General features: G+C 35.8%; 1 protein-coding gene across 6 annotated transcripts in view; it reads right to left on the bottom strand.

The window, feature by feature from the left end:
• Positions 1-2,087: 2,087 nt before the first annotated feature.
• The window catches only part of LOC110143546 (killer cell lectin-like receptor subfamily F member 1), a 28,118-nt gene continuing 12,922 nt past the window's right edge, over positions 2,088-17,283 (bottom strand). For 4 of the 6 annotated variants that reach the window (XM_070463991.1, XM_070463992.1, XM_070463987.1 and 1 more), the window contains 4 exons: positions 14,691-14,845; positions 13,851-13,963; positions 10,845-10,994; positions 7,673-8,107 (listed from right to left, as the gene is read on the bottom strand). In XM_070463991.1, the coding sequence (XP_070320092.1) occupies positions 10,856-10,994; positions 13,851-13,963; positions 14,691-14,845 (407 nt within the window). In that variant the 3' untranslated portion in view covers positions 7,673-8,107; positions 10,845-10,855. Of the gene's footprint in view, positions 2,332-7,672; positions 8,108-10,844; positions 10,995-13,850; positions 13,964-14,690; positions 14,846-17,283 lie in introns of those variants that run through there. The other 2 variants (XM_070463989.1, XM_070463990.1) reach the window with 2 other exon arrangements.

The following is a 17,283-nucleotide window of genomic DNA, read 5'->3' as shown; positions in this document are numbered from 1 at the left end:
GACAACACTCAGGAGATAACTTTCCCTTCCTATTTAGAAACAAGTTACACCGAGGCATTTTTCCCTTGGCCCCATATAAAGCAATTTAAATACTACTGCCATGAGAAAGACCACAACTGTTTTTCAAAGTTCAACCACATAAGTTCCTAGGCTGTATATTCTCAAGGGCTTCCCAGTGGCTCAGTGGTAAAGAATGTGCCTGCCAATGTGGGAGACACAGGTTCAATGCCTGGGTTGGGAAGATCCCCTGGAGAAGGGAATGGCAATCCACTCCAGTATTCTGGCCTGGGAAATCCCGTGGACAGAGGAGCCTGGAGGGCTACAGTCTATGGGGGTCACAAAGAGTTGGAAACGACTTAGTGACTAAATAACAAAAAGAACAACAGCGTTTCCAAAAGGAATTATAGCAATGAAACTCAGAAGAACTCTGAAACCATTTCCACAATTCAGAATTGAAAAGTTATAATAAAGCTCTCAGTATGAACTGATACTAATCTATCTGTTTTATATCAAATAAAAATTGCTTTTTGTGGGACTATATCAAAGAAATGATAAGCAGAATCATAACAGCTTGTCAGAGATGCTGGAGAGAATTAGTACATGAGTTGTTATAGCCAAGATGATCTAGGAGCTCTGGAGTACAAAAAAGCCTAAAGTAGAAAAATTCGAAAGTGTACAATACGAAATACCTTGAAACAGAAACAGTAGAGATATAGAATGCCAGAGATGATAAGAGACAGAATGATTAAGACCTTAAGGAGCATAGGGACATATTTAACCTTTGCTGACAATTTGCTCTACTAGGAATGGACAGAAGAGGAAACGACCCACATTAACATTAATTTTGTAGAAAATTTTGGTAAAAATATTTCAATGAATACATTAGAATGGTGGAAAAATGCAAAGTTATAAATTCTATTCCATAGAATAATAAATTGTGAAATTAAAGCAAAGGGAAAGTGAGAAATATCAGATGGATGTGGAAACAGAACAAAAGCTTAATTATTTATTTGCTAAATTAATGGAATAAGCATAAGAGAAAAAGAGTAGAACAAAATAATAAGTGAGGATATACAGAAGGAAAACTGGTTCTCTGAATAGACAAGATTGATCACGGAAAAGGAGAAAAGAAATACTAAGAAATACAATTACAAACTATAGAGATGTAAAAAAAATTATGGCACCCAGTTAGAAGACCTTGAAGAAAAGGATAATTGTCCAAACAGTTCTGTAAAGAATTGTTTAGACATAGACAATCTAAAAATTAGAATATATATATAGATAGGTATATTTCTTAAGAATCAAGTGGTAATCATGAGAGAATAAAAAATGTTTTTAAAAGGTGTTAAAATAAAGACATAAAAACCATCAATCCAACAGAATTCAGTAAAAATAAATACGGAAAAATAAATAAAACACAACATTGGTAAATCCAAATATAACAAAAATCATGATAAAATGTAAATATTTTTAATTTATCTCTTAAAAGACAAAAATTTTCAGATTGGCTTTAAAAAAACAATGAAGTTCAGTTATGTCCTACTTACAGAGACATAACTAATGCACACACACACACACACACACACACACACACACACAGAGAAAAGTTAGAGAAAAGGTAAAAAAAAAAAAAGATATGCAAGGCAACTATTAACCAAAATCAAACCAACCCATAAAGCTAGGTTAGTGGTAATAAATAACAGAAAATAAAATGTATCAGAATAAATTATGAAGGTATATAAAACCTGAGTGAACCAATAACTATTCAATACGTTTTACTATTGAACAAAATTCTCCCATCCTAAAAGCCACCAAACCTAGAAAGATTTGATCAAATTAGATAAAACCTTCACAGAAAAATTAATTACTGTTTTATAAACACTCTTCTAGAAAATAAAAAAGAGAGAAAGCTACCCAATGCAATTTGCTACAAAACTGTTACAAAAGTAACATAACCTGTGAATTGAGTCATGAACCAGAGAAGGGCAAAGTCACTCTGAGATCATTTCCAAATCTGAAAGTCTGTGGTTTTTTTTTAATGTATAATAACTTAGACCAAAAAAATTCAAGGAATGAGGCATTTGTAATTTATTCTATAAATATTCTTTATTAAAGAATTTCCTGAAGCGATATTCTGACCGTTCTCAATATTGGATTGGGCTGAGGCGAAAACCAGGGCAGACTTGGAAGTGGATCGATGGAACGCTATACAACCAGGGTTGGTAAGTCCTGAGTATATAATTGACACATCTGAAACTGAGGCTTAGAACCTTCCCCATCATGGAGAGATCTGAGTTATAATCCATACACGCCATTCTCCTAGAAGTTTCCCTTTGGTGGAAAAAAAATGAGCCAGGGAAAAAAATGGTAACACAAGTTATTATACAAATTATTTAATGCCTGTAATATTCCAAACACAATGCTTCATATAATCATTGTACCATCCAATAGGTACAGAAACTGTGAGAGGTGTAATATGTATTATTCCATAATAATACAGGTGAAAGAAAAACTAGTTTTCAAAGATGTTGAATAATTAGAATATCATACATTTAAAATATATTTGGCAATAGATCCTTCCCTTCTTCATCATATAGATTATTGATCATTTGAGTTTATAAGGGCTTCCCTGGTAGCTCAGCTGGTAAAGAATCCGCCTGCAATGCAGGAGACCCCAGTTCAATTCCTGGGTTGGGAAGATCCCCTGGAGAAGGGATAGGCTATCCACTCCAGTATTCTTGGGCTTCCCTTGTGGCTCAGATGGTAAAGAATCTGCCTACAGTGTGGGAGACCTGAGTTTGATTCCTGGGTTGGAAAGATCCCCCGGAAGAGGGAATGGCTACCCACTCCAGTATTTTGGCCAGGAGAATTCCATGGACTATACAGTTTATAAAGCTATGCTTTAGGATAGGCAAAACATATGAATTCAGTTTGCTTTATATTCAAATAATATGATGTTGGATTAGAATAAAATCTGAGAGCAGACAATAATTTTTCTGCAGTATCCACTCATTCTCTGGCCCTTTTCTTTCCCTTTTGTGTTTTGTTTCAGGTTTAAAATAATTGGGATTGGTGAATGTGCCTATTTACACAAAATTGGGATCAGCAGTGCCAGTACCCATTTAGTTAAAAAATGGATTTGCAGCAAACCAAACACATGCACATCAAAAAGTTAATAAGACACCCTAGATTTAACATAATTTACATAAAGTTAATTTGTATTCCTTCAGAAATAAATATATTAACATAAATGTTTGTATTCCTTCAGAAATAAATATATTAATATAAATGTACATGAAATTCATGCTTAGAAATGTTCATTGATATTTCACTCAAAACCTCTAAATCCATTTTTATAAATCTGTTGGAGTCTTGGCATTCAAGATGTATATGCCACAGCATATTTAAAAGTTCCCAAATTGCTTCTAGAATCAAATCTGATAGGTAATACGTTAAAATATGTATGAAAATTTTAGATGACATTTCAAGAGATTTAATAATATGAATTGACTAAGGTCATTCAAAATTGCTTGTTTTGTTAAGTAAGCATTCTGATAATTTTACTGTTACTTTCATTATCAGTCCTAGTTGATTTTCTTTTAATTTTGAAATATTTGCATAGCTTTATGAGATTCACTCATAAGTAATGTAGTGTAGTTCAACACAAGAATAATGCATAACAGGTTGACTTACTAGTTGAGTGAATCTCTTTCACACACCGAACACATAGAGGAAAAAATAAAAAAGTAATAAAAAGATTTCACATTCAGACTGTCACGTGACAGAATCAAGGTGATGAGTAAACAATGTGAACTTGCAGAATGCTATTTGTGAATGCCAAGGACCTATTGTACGATGGACATCATGAATAGTACAAATTTGTGGGGCAGGTGGGTGAGGAAGTGATTTGAAACTTGCTGCTCAAACTGCTCTCTATTTGAGAAAATGAATTAGGTTCTATGTCAGAATGTTCAACTCTTCAGAAGATATTATCTTCATGTTTACTCAAGGTTAATATCTCTTTGTAAAACATTGTTTTCTTGAAATAATTGTGAAATCTGTGTTCTGCATCCTATGGGTGCTTCATGCATACTCATTAATAGAAATTTAAATAGTTGAAATAAGAGAACTGGACTTGCAAGAATTTAGGAAAATAACTTAGCAGAGTTTCATTGTTGAATCTTCTGTTATCGACCATGTCAATTTCCATCTTTCTAAACTCTCTTCTCACCCTCATTCTCATTTTGTTTTCCTCTCTATTCTCTCCTTGTTCCCATTCTTTATAAATGTGTATTTGATTATTTCAATCTCAACACGAATAGGGGAAAGAACCATACAGATTCATATAAAAGACAAAAAGAGAAAATCTCTTTCCTAATTAAAACCAACCATTGCATGGTTCCTTAGAAAACTCAGGACTTTGTTCTTAAGGTCTTAATTTTAACAGCTTATGCTGTATTATTACTTCATTGTTCTCCTGTATCAGGAGTAAATAAGATTATTTTAATTGAAAACTAGAATAGAATAAATGGGACAGTTAGCATTGCCTATAATTTGTTTAGAAAAGCAGACACTGAATAGATGAACCTTCAAACATTGAATTACCAAAGTGTAAGAAGTACAAAATCAAATGGATATGAAGTAGGAAAGGTTCACTGGTAGCACAAGAAAAAGAAAGTGTCCAAAATTTGAGAAAGAGGTGCCCAGAGAAGATATTTTTTAATTGACAAGAAAGTGGAGATATTCAAGGAAGAACATTTTCAGGAAAAACATTGGCAGCAGAATGAAAAGCATATATGAGGATAGCAAATGCTACAAAATTGAGAAGCTATAATTGTCTGGAAGCACCAGAATGAGAGGGGAAAGAATAAGATTTGGAGCTGAAAATGAGGATCGGGGAGGGAGAAAGAGGGAAGGAGACCCAGGGCCAGATTCAGGGGGAATTATTTGCTATACTAACTGAAGTAGTGAAGTTTAAAACTGATGCTCTAAACTTCTAGTTCCTTTAGGCTATTTCTCTAAAGATGCTAGATACTTGATGGGCCAAGAAATTATTTGAAAGTCTTTTCAATTGATTGAAAGAAGAAATGATAAGAGCAGTGCCAGAAACGGTGGTAGGAAAAATAGAGAAGAGTGAAGTGACTCTTTCGGAGATAAACTTCCAGAAAATATCGGACAATGGGATGAAGAATAGATGTTAAAAAAATAAATTCCATGTTTCCCTTTAAGAAGTCAATCAGAGGAACAGTGGGATTACTAACTGTTATAGCAGGAAAAGAATATTTTAGAATTACTGAAATTTTAGGAGTTGGCAGGAATTCAAGGGGGAAATGCTTCACAGGAAGTGGGATGTACAGTTCTGGCATTCAGGAGAGAGTCAGGGCTGGTATGTAACAGGGATGCAGACAGAGGTGCACAGATCTCAGTTATAAGCTCACATGACAAAACGAGGATAAGTGCATGGTGGTAGGATGACAGTTATCTGCCTAGTGAAAAAATCACTTGCTTCTATATGACTTATTGCTTTTTTTTTTTAATATTTTAGGTGAAGTTTAAGGTCATTTTGGTTTGGTCAGAGAGCTGAATCTGGGCCTCTGAGAGCACCAGTACAGCAACAGTCTAACTTCAGACACATAAATCCATTCACATATATTTGCAGAAGCATAAAATGAGAACAATGCATATATTCTAGGATATAGATGCTGCAATACTCACATATTAGACCTGTGATTGGAGTGTCCAAAATCAAATAGAAAAATATGCTGTTTCAAGTTATAATTTTAAAAATTATATGGTCATTGTATCAGCCTTCTCTAACAATAGAGTAACAATGTCAAAAAATCCCTTTGTATGACTCATGGCTTTTATGAGACTTAATGTTCTTTCACTACTTAGTGACAAAGATTTTTTAAAAGCCTGCTCTAAGTGTATGAATTAGTATTAAAATAAAGTTGTTACTTTGTAAAAACAAATTGAGAGTTTTGGTGTTTTTTAAATAAAATCACAAATATTCTCTCACATGTCCATTGGGGGGCGATAATAGATAAGTATGGTTAGAATTGGATATTTAATTTCTCAAATTATGAGAAGACAACTTCTAAGAGTGAAAACTTTTTTATCCTTGATTATAATTTTTGTTATACCTTAAGTATAATGCATGTGCATGTAAATATAAATATACACATGTATATATGTATTTATATACTAATAAGCATAAACAAAGCAGGGAAGTAACATGCTGATTTTTACCATGATTAATGGGAAAGCTGAAGTGTTCAACACTACTGAATATAAATGGAGAAAAATGAGAAATGTAATCTCATCACTGCGTGAGAGTGAACATGTGACACTTCATTGGACTTGAGAGGGATCACTTAGGAGAAGAAAATGGCAATCCCCTCCAGTATTCTTGCCTGGAGAACACGTACAGCTTGGTGTGCTATAGTCCATGGGGTCACAAAGAGTCAGACAGGATTTAAGTGACTCAACAGCAATAGTGATTAATAAAACTTCAAACCTATCATTCAATTTGTTGAAAAAAATGAGGGGCTCACTTGGAAATGGGAATATGAACTCTGTTAATATGTGGTATCTATGGACATATGTTTCCAGAATAGTAATTCAATACTTATGGGTAGCTTACTATTAGGATTTTAATTATTGATTCTCTTATCTTCTTGGAGTTATGTTTTTGGTTTGATCTAAGGTAATACTTAGATTGCAATGCAGGAGACCCCGGTTCGATTCCTGGGTTGGGAAGATCTGCTAGAGAAGGGATAGGCTACCCACTCCAGTATTCTTGGGTTTCCCTTGTGGCTCAGCTGGTAAAGAATCCACCTGCAATGTGGGAGACCTGGGTTCAATCCCTGGGTTGGGAAGATCCCCTGGATGAGGGAAACACTAACTCCAGTATTCTGACCTGGAGAATTCCATGGACTGTATAATCCATGGGGTCGGAAAGAGTCGGACAGCAGAGTTGGACACAACTGAGCAACTTCCACTTTCTTTCCAAGGAATACTCAACGTGCAAACAGACTAATTCTCTCATATTTTAATATTTAGTTATTTAAATGTTTAAACGTTTACATCCAAATCAGTGTTTCAAAAGTCATTGATAACCTGGCTTTGAAATCAGAGATCCTCAGATCTCTTAATCTTTCTCCCCTTCCCTTCCCTTCAATTATAACATTTATCAATTTTTTTGACATTTCTCAAGTATTCCTATTAATAAAATGGTACATATTTTTGCATTTGTTATACTAAGTAAGCATGGTTTTGTGCTTTTTGCATTTGATTTTTTTTTTAGTTGAACATTTTGTATTTCTTTCCCTACAAAGCTATAATTATTTCTGTTTACACATATGAATTTGAAATAAATTTTTAAAATTCTTTTATGATCTTTAAACTTTGCTGTTAGTGGATCTAAGACCTTAAAATAGTTCTGTTGGTGAATTTAAAGTCAATCAGCAAACATTAGTAATCTCTCAGCTCCAAGCCACAATGTAGGTTCGCTAATTCATTTCAATGTATGACAAAAACTACTGTAATGATGTAAAGTAATTAGCCTCCAACTAATAAAAATAAATGGAAAAAAATTAAAAAAATAAAAAAAAAATAAAAAATAAAATTATCTTTAGAAATTAAAAGAAAAAAAAAAGCACAAACAAGCAAGAAACCTGGAAATTTTTATTTACTAGCCTGTAAATCTAACACTGATATTTATTTAAAAAGGAAAAAACAGCAGTGACTTTATTTCTCTGTATGCAGGTTTCGTTTAGCAAAACTAGGGGAAGCTCTACCTAACTAGTAAAAATGATGCTGGGGAACATGTCGCAAATACATAGTTGACAACATCAAAAGTACTTATCTACCATTACGAATCAAGCATCTTGTTTGCACAATGATGAGGATCATTCAATTTACAGAGTTTACGGTGCATGAAGAAATATGAATAATTAAACAATGGTTTAGAAAAAAAAAGTTCTAAATGTTAAGATTAAGATCAGCACAGGGAACTATGAAAATATATATTAAATCCTTATAATTTAGCCTGGAGTGGAGAATAGTCACAGAAGTATTTTCTTGCAAATGACATTTCACTGGTGACCTGAAAAATAAGAGAGTTGAACAGAAGAGTGAGAAAAGGAACAGTGTTTGTTGAGCTGAGGCAAACATATGATTAAATTAGAGGCAAGAGACAGCATGCCACACCCGAGAAACTGAAACAAGGTTAGTGTGCTTGCATTGTTACCAGCATGGAGGTGGGGGAGGAGTAAAGAGTGGCTGGAGGAGATGGCAAAAGGTTTAAACAATGAAAAGCCACCGAAGGAAATTAGGTGGTGAGTAATGTGGTGGATGTGAGGTTCAGAGAATCTAATCCATGATGACAACATGAAGAATGGACTGTGGCAACAGAAAAGCTAGAGCAATAATCCAAGATGATTGGGTGATTAATAGTGTTTGTATGGAGACAGACTCCAGAAATAATCATGTGATAAAATTGACAGGGTTTAAATGAAATTTTGAATATTGACAGTGAAAAGAAGGAAGAAGTCATGGTTGACTCCAAAAGCTCTGGCTTGAACTAGAGTGAGCACATTGCTACCAATCCACTAAGCTAATCTGTTTAAGTTCATTAGTTAAGGGGTCTTGAGATGTACACAGAGATGTCCAATGGGCAATCCTCTATAATAAAGTCTGGGCTAGAAGTATGGGCTTGGGAGTTGTCAATGAATTGGGGAGATTGGGACTGACATAGACACACTTGTTTAGTAGTTCAGTCATGTCTGACTCTTTTGTGACCCCAAGGACAGTAGCCTGCCAGGCTGCTCCATCCATGGGGTTTCAAAGGCAAGAATACTGGAGTGGGTTTTCTCCAGGGGATCTTCCTGACCCAGGGATCAAACCCGTATGTACTGAAGGCAAATTCTTTACCACAGAGCTACCGGGGAAGCCCCAGCATATACACACAGCTACATATAAAATTAGTTGTTTTACATGTATAACTGATAAGAACTTGCTGTATAGCACAAGGAACTCTACTTAATACTCTGTAATGACCTATATGTAAAAAGACTCTTTAAAAAAAGAATGAATATATGTATATGTGCAGCTGCTTTTGAACTGTGGTGTTGGAGAAGACTCTTGAGAGTCCCTTGGACTGCAAGATCAAACCAGTTAATCCTAAAGGAAATCAGTCCTGAATATTCATTGGAAGGAATGATGCTAAAGCTGAAACTCCAAATACTTTAGCCACATGATGCAAAGTACTGACTCATTGAAAAAGACCCTGATGCTGGGAAACATTGAAGGCAGGAAGAGAAGGGGATGACAGAAGATGAGAAGGTGGTATGGCATCACTGACTCGATGGACATGAGTTTGAGCAAGCTTTGAGAGTTGGTGATGAAAAGGGTAGCCTGGCATGCCGCAGTCCATGGGGTCACAAAGAGTCGGATGCAACTGAGCAACTGAACTGAACTGAACTGATAACTGATTCACTTTGCTGTACACTTGAAACTAACACAACATTGCAAATTAAATACACTTCAATAAAATTACTTAAAAATAAAATAAATTGATAGCAATTGAAGTTATAGAGCGGATGAGTTCAGCCAATAGTTGTGTGTAATAGAGGACCCACAAGAACTCTGAGGAATATCATTATTTAAGAAACCACTACAATATTGTAAAGTAATTAGCCTCCAACTAATAAAAATAATTGAAAAAAAAAAACTTAATGGATCCAGTTAACTTTTGCATGATGAAAAGTTCTAGAAATGGATGGTAGTAATGGATGTACACAATGTGAATGTACTTAATGCCATGGAACTGTATGCCTAAAATGGTAAAAATGCTGAACTTTATATGTATTTTACCATTGGTTTTAAAATTTAAAAAAAAATAGAGAGAGAAAGAGATCAGACAAGAGAATAGATGTTGCAGAAAACACTGAGGAGGAATAGTTGGAGACGTAGAGAGAATTTCAAGAAAACTTTGCATCATAGATGCTAAGGTTAGAAAAGATTTTAAAAATGAATGCCAGGTCAACAATGAGCAACACTGCTGAGAGATAACGTGAAAGTAAACAGTCCTGACTGCATTTTGTCAAAAGTGTAGTAAGAACATGTCAGTGCAACAGCAGGAAAAGAAGAAAATACATTTTAGAATGTGGACTGAGAAACAGAAAGAGGAAGGCAAGTATAAATATTTTTAGGAAATTTGACTTAAAAGGGGTGAGGAAAACTGGGTGGAAATCAAAAGACCCATGTGGTTAATAGACAATTTTCTTGTTGCTTTCATGTTTAATGGCAGATAGAAAGGAAGGCATAAGAGGGAGGTTAAAGAAGACATAATCAAGGAAGGGATCTCCTTGAAAAAATTAAGTGGATGCAATCTTAACCATAGAATTGGAGATCTGATTTAGATAGAAAGAAGTGAGGCTTTTTTTTTTTTTTTTTTTTTGAAATGGAGATAAAAAAGTGACAGACAAGACACAGACAACTGTGTAGATTCAATGATAGAAAATTCGAAAATGTAACATCCAATGGCTTGTCTTTGAAAAAGTAAAAAGTTTTTCCATTAATGCTGAAGGCAAGGTGTAGGGAGAGGATTCTTGAGGAGACAAAGCAATAGTTTCTGTCTGAAACAGCCAGTATCATTCATGAGAGATGACTATGAAAATGTCATTTCAGTCCTCAGGTAGAGCCAAGAACTCAAGGCTGATTGCCTTGATGGGTTGTGACCCACATCCACACTACTATCAGCACTATCACAATAATATTTGTTGTAGAAACAAAGTTTTTCAACAAAAATGCATAATTCTTTTAAACAGGAAGAATTATACCTGTGATCAGTTCAGAGGTTATTGTCTGTAGATGAAGGAACCACACCTTGACAAATCCAGTAATTCTGAATGAGACACTTTTCAGAAAAAACACCCTTTTTTGTTATTAAAGCACATGCATCATCTTCAACTTCGCCAAGAACTTGAAATCTATAGAGGAAAAGGCAACATGCTAGTGACGCCCATGAAAGCTGGACTCTTTCCCAGACATCTGTTCTCACTCTGCTAAAAGCACAACTCTGTATTCTGCGTTTTCTCTCTTAGGAAAAATGTACTCTCCAATCTGGAGGTTTGAGACATTGCAATATTTAGAGAGCAAATGCACATTAAAAGCAATTTATTTAATGAAGGAATTCCTCCAAATATTTTCCTAACCTAAACAGTCATTTGTAAATATCATTACTATGTGGAATTAAAAAGAAAATTAAAATGTAAGAAACATTGGTTTCCCAATCCGTTCCATCGTGTGAAAACTGACGATTTTAGGAGACTACTAGGATCTGCATGTTTGTTATCACCCAAAAATTCATATGTTAAAATCCTAACCTCAAAATGATATATTAGGGATTAGGATCTTTGAGAGATGCTTAAGTCATGAGGGTGGAACCTTCACGAATGGGATTATTTCCTTACAAAGGAGGTTCTAGAGAGACCTACAGCCCCTTCCACTATGTGAGAACGTGTTGAGAATGCTCTGGCTGCAAACCAAGAAGAATCCTTTTAACAAAACAGGATCATTCAGGTATTTTTATCTTGGAATTCCATACTCCAGAACTGTGGGAAATAGATTTCTTTTGCTTATAAGCTACCCAGCCTGTGGCATTTTGTTATAGGGGCCAGAATAGAAGGCTGCTGCTGCTGCTGCTGCTAAGTAACTTCAGTTGTGTCCGACTCTGTGCGACCCCATAGATGGCAGCCTACCAGGCTCCTCTGTCCCTGGGATTCTCCAGGCAAGAACACTGGAGTGGGTTGCCATTTCCTTCTCCAATGCATGAAAGTGAAGTCACTCAGTCGTGTCCGACTCTTCGCAACCCCATGGACTGCAGCCTACCAGGCTCCTCTGTCCATGGGATTTTCCAGGCAAGAGTACTGGAGTGGGTTGCCATTGCCTTCTCCACCAGAATAGAATAAGACCTTTCCAAAATATTTTTTCACTGTTTGTAATGAGCCTCTTTGCTTCTACAAAAGATCAACTCCCTTTTAAAATTTATAAACTCACATAGACAGCTCTACAAGAAAATTTCTCTGCATGTGGGTATATAAGGATATACCCAGATTCTTTATCTTTAACATAAAAGATGGAAACTTCCCCTAAATTCTGTTTTTCCATGATGTTCAAACCAACTTTTCCTGTCTTAAACAAATAAGCTGCAAAATATCTTAGAAATCAGAAAATACTCAATGAGATTAGCAAATTAATAATTCTAAGCAGGTTTGCATGTGGGTGGCAGAGCATCACATTCTATAGGGAAAACATAATGATAAAAGGAGTGGATATATGTATAACTGATTCACTTTGCTGTACATCTGAAGCTAATAGGACATGTTAAATCAACTGTACTCCAACAAAACTTAAAAATAAAATATTTAAAAAATAAAAAAGGATCATGCTGAATTTCTAGAAAAGGTATGCTGGGAGATATCCATTAAAAGTAATCAAAGATAAATTTTTTAAGTTAATTTAGTGTGGAGGGTGTATAGAGATTGTGGCATATGTGAGTACAGAGTATGAATTTTAACAAAAGATATTGTAAATAGTCTCTGGGTAAGAATATTCATTTGTTGGGTGACTTCCTTCTTTTGAGCAATTTTTACTTCCCCTCAGCCAGCCTGACAAGTCTGCTGTATCACTCTTGAACATCTCTATTTTCTTTCTTCACTTCCTCCACATCACATCTCTTTAAGAGATACCACAACATTTCAAATTTTCAAGAAGTTAAATCAACTTTTAATGATCCCCCAAGCCTTGATACTGAGAGTAGACTGGACTCACCAAACCTTCTGCCTGTGTTTTGAGGATTAGCACAGAATCCCCAAAGATTCAGTACTCTCTACCCATAGAATTTAAACACAAATGAATGAGGTACATAAAATATAGATATTGTTTATTGGGATATTAGAATTTGATGAGTCAAATGGCTATTTGTTGTGTTACATATAACTTTCTCCTTAATATTTCCCAGTTATTGGGGTGGGAGAAGCTACCTTTGTGAAGGCTCCACCCTCATGATTTAAGCATCTTTCAAAGGTCCTATTTCTTAATACATCATGGTGTATTAATACATCGTGGTTAGGATTTTAATACATGAATTTTTGGGTGATACAAACATGCAGATCATAGCAGTCTTCCAAGATCTTTATTTTGCATATGAGAGAGGGGATATATGTATACATATGACCATTTCATGCTGTACTAAGGCAAACTAATGCAACATTGTAAAGCAGTTATACTCCAATTTAAAAAAATAAGAATTATTCTATAAACTTCTTTTCTTAAGAAACATGCAAAAAGAATTTAAATTTAGAGAATTTTGCACTGATTATGATTTTCCATTTATACCTCTAGCATTAGCTGTAAGCTAAAAGAAAGCCAAATATGAAAATAAATTAGCTTAGGAGTCTGTTTCTCTAAGGCAAATTTTCTGATCATTTAGACACTAATAAAGATTAAAGTCTTCAATCTGTAGGAACCAGTTGGCTCCCTTCAGATTCAGGCAGCCCCCAGTAGGGATTGGCTGTTGAACTATTAAATTCCCCCTACAGTACTCAAATGCCAGGTGGTGCAGTGTTAAATAATCTGCCTGCCAATGAAGAAGATGCAAGAGACTCGGTCGGGTTTAATCCCTGGGTCGGGAAGATCCTCTGGAATAGGAAATGGTAACCCACTCCAGTATTCTTGCCTGGAAAATTCCATGGACAGGGGAGCCTGGTGGGCTACAGTCCATGGGGTCGCAAAGAGTTGGACATGACTGGGCACACACACACACTCAAATGCCAAACACTCACAGTTGTAGATTTAATGGGGTGCCATCCAGCCAGGTCCACGTCTTTTGTGGATTAGAAATGTTCAATCCGATCCAAAAGTAAATTCCATCTTGTATATTGCTCTGTAAGAAATCCTGTGAAAGGGATCCAGAGGAAGTGAACTGTTACACTATTAAAACAGCTTCTTCTGACCTTTGTCCAGACTTTAAAATGTTTTGATATTTATCCTCCTAATCAGGAAAATCTTAAGAAGGTTGAAGAGGTTTTCTACATACTTAAGGTAGGAAATTAATATGGGAAGGTTTCCAAAGTATTCTTGCATATATTGTGTAAAGGCATTTGCTACTTAATGGAATTCATGAGGATGATATAAACAGCAACTGATGAAGGGATGAAAAGAGAATATGAAGCAAAAACTAGGAATTAATGTCTACTCAAAGGAGAGATAGCTATCCTTTTGCCTACCAATGTGCAGTCTTGAAGAAGACTGATGTTTACGGGGAAAATAAATAATAAGACTAAGGAGCCTCCATGTGTCCTACCCAAGATACCAGGAATATTGTTAGATATGGGTAGTGCCTTTGATGAGTACCTCTGTGGGCTTCCCCACCGGTTCAGTCACTAAAGAATCTGCCTGTAATGCAGGAGATCCAGGTTTGATCCCTGGGTTGGGAAGATTTCCCTGGAGAAGGAAATGGCAACCCACTCTAGTATTCTTGCCTGGGAAATCTGTGGACAGAGGAACCTGGTGGGCCATAGTCTATGGAGTCACAAAGAGTCAGACACCACTGAGCACACAGAAGCTCTTCTCTTAGTTTTAAAAGGGCTTTTTTTTTTTTCCCATGGCAAATGAGCTCTTACCAATTCAGCCTTATCTTGGATCACCAAGAGATGTGATTTCATTGTTGAACAGAATTTTTGGCTATCGATCCATGATTGATAGGTTTTGAAAAAGTTATAGCATTTCCCTTTCTTCTGCACCCAGTCATTAGGGCATAAGTTTTGGCTAGGGTTTCCTAAAATATAAAAAAAGAAGAAATAGATTCAAAAACAAGGTTTGGATATCAAAATCAATTTTGGCACTAATTTTGTAAACAATTTCTTTAAAAAAATTTTGTCTCACTTTTAAGAGATGAACGCCTCCTCCACTGATAGTCTTTTTTTTTCACTGATAGTCTTTAAAGAGATTGTTGTTGTTCAGTTGCTAAGTCCCTTCTGACTCTTTGCAGACAGAGATAAATGCCAGAAATAGTCATTTTTGTTAGTCAGTAGCTAAGTGGTAGCTCAGCTGATAAAGAACCCCCTGCAGTGCAGGAGACCCCAGTATGATTCCTGGGTCAGGAAAATCCCCTAAGAAGGGATAGGCTACCCACTCCAGTATTCTTGCCTGAACAATCCCCACGGACTGAAGAGCTTGGTGGGCTACAGTCTATGTGTTCTCAAAGAGTCGGACATGACTGAGTAACTCAGCACACAAGTGGTGTCCAACTCTTTGTGAACCCATGGACTGCAGCCCACCAGTCTTCTCTTTCCTTCCTATTAAGGGCTACAATTAAGTAATTTCCTGAGTTCTTTATTCATATGAATGTATGAAATGTTTTTCTTTATATGACATTTATGACATAAAATTATTAACTTCATGTTCCACATTTCATAAATAAAGGCACTAAAGCTAAGGTTAAGCAAAGAATAAAGAGGGCAACTAAAATAAAGCTTAAGTAACTTACTAAAGGTCATACAGTTTCGAGTTAGATAGGAAATAGAAAAACAGAGAGATTAAATGTCTAGATATCTAAAAGGCACCAGGGGAAAACCACTCTGAAAAACAAAATGTCCTTTTCAGAGCACATTTGATGCAGAATAATATGTTTCAAAGCATACTTTATCAGTAACTTTGTAAAACAAAATGTTTACCATGATCCCAATATCTCTATGCCCCAAGGACCTCCAGACATATCACCATGGAAAGGAAAAACTTGAAAAAAAGCATTAAAATAAATCTATACTCAGAAATGAATAAAATCTATGCTCAGGAAATAAATCTATATTCAGGTATATATTTCTATATTCAGAAAAATTAATAATATTTGTACTTCAAGCTGAGTCCTTGCATCTGGAAGATCCCCTGGAGAAAGAAATGGCTACCCATTCCAGTATTCTTGCCTGGATTCCATATACAGAAGGGAGCCTGGTGGGCTTCAGTCCACGGGGCTGCAAAGAGCTGGACACGACTGAGTGAATAATTTTCACTTTTTCATGGGAAGGGGGACACAGGTTTTGAGGCATAAGCCTACTGTGTTGCCCTCTCCACTGGCTGAGAATTAAAGCCACCTTTCTATCTCCTCCAAACTATCCATATTTTTTATTAGGCTTTGGTGGGCAGAGAAAGCCAGGATTTTGGCCAGCAACAGTCCCAACTCAACATCAAGACTATACATGTACTTTAGCATAACTCATGGCATTTAACTATGCAAAAGCTTATAGCTTTAGGTGGGTTTTTTACTTAGAAAATTGCCATAACTTATGAGAAAGGTTAATTTTCATATTAAACAATAAACACATAAAAAAAAAATAAGCACTCCATTTTTTCTTTTTCTTTTCCTTTTTTTTGCAAAAAGGGCAAAGATGATGAACAGGCATTTTACAGAATAAAAATAGAAATATCTAATATGTACAATTTTGCATTTAATTTCTCTAGTATATAAGAAATGCAACTAAAATCAACTATGTGTACTTTTATCATAGTATATTAGCACATATAATCTGAACTCTCTGTGTGCACGTCGGTGTGTGTGAGACACAGCGAGAGAGAGAGACGGTCCAAATCCTGCTCTTTCTTCCTGATGTTGACCTTCCTTAGCAGGTTCTTATGGTAACTTGAATGCTGATTCAAGTTTATAGGAGGAGAGGTATGTGAATGTGAGTGAGTGATGTTACTTCTTCAAATTTAAACTGAATTGGCTACTTAGAAAGGTGGCTCAGACAGTAAAGAATCTGCCTGCAATGCAGAAGATGGGGGCTTGATCCTTGGGTTGGGAATATCCCCTGAAGAAGAGAATGGCTAATTAGAAATTGAAGGAAATCTTGCCCCAAAAATGCTCAAGATGGAACTCTTTGAGCATCCTAAAACTGTTTTTTGCATATTCAGTTTCTGTTGTTTAGCGGTAAGTCATGAACAACTCTTTTTGATCACATGGACTGTAGCTCACCAGGCTCCTCTGTCCATGGAATTTCCCAGGAAAGAATACTGGAGTGGATTGCCATTTCTTCCTGCAGAGGATCTTCAGACCTAGGGATCAAATCTGCATCGTCCTGCATTGGCAGGTGAATTCTTTACCACTGAGCCACCTGGGAAGTCCGCATATTCAGTTAGTGGAAGCTAATTCTCTATGAGAAACTTGCATTTCCTGTGTGCCTTGAGAAGTAAATGTTCTACCACCTTCCTCAAGAATAT

This window comes from Odocoileus virginianus, unplaced genomic scaffold (genome assembly GCF_023699985.2).
Source record: "Odocoileus virginianus isolate 20LAN1187 ecotype Illinois unplaced genomic scaffold, Ovbor_1.2 Unplaced_Contig_11, whole genome shotgun sequence".
NCBI classification, from domain to species: domain Eukaryota; kingdom Metazoa; phylum Chordata; class Mammalia; order Artiodactyla; family Cervidae; genus Odocoileus; species Odocoileus virginianus.
Note: the sequence above shows the minus strand (reverse complement) of the source record. Positions and strands in the feature narration are given on the sequence as shown.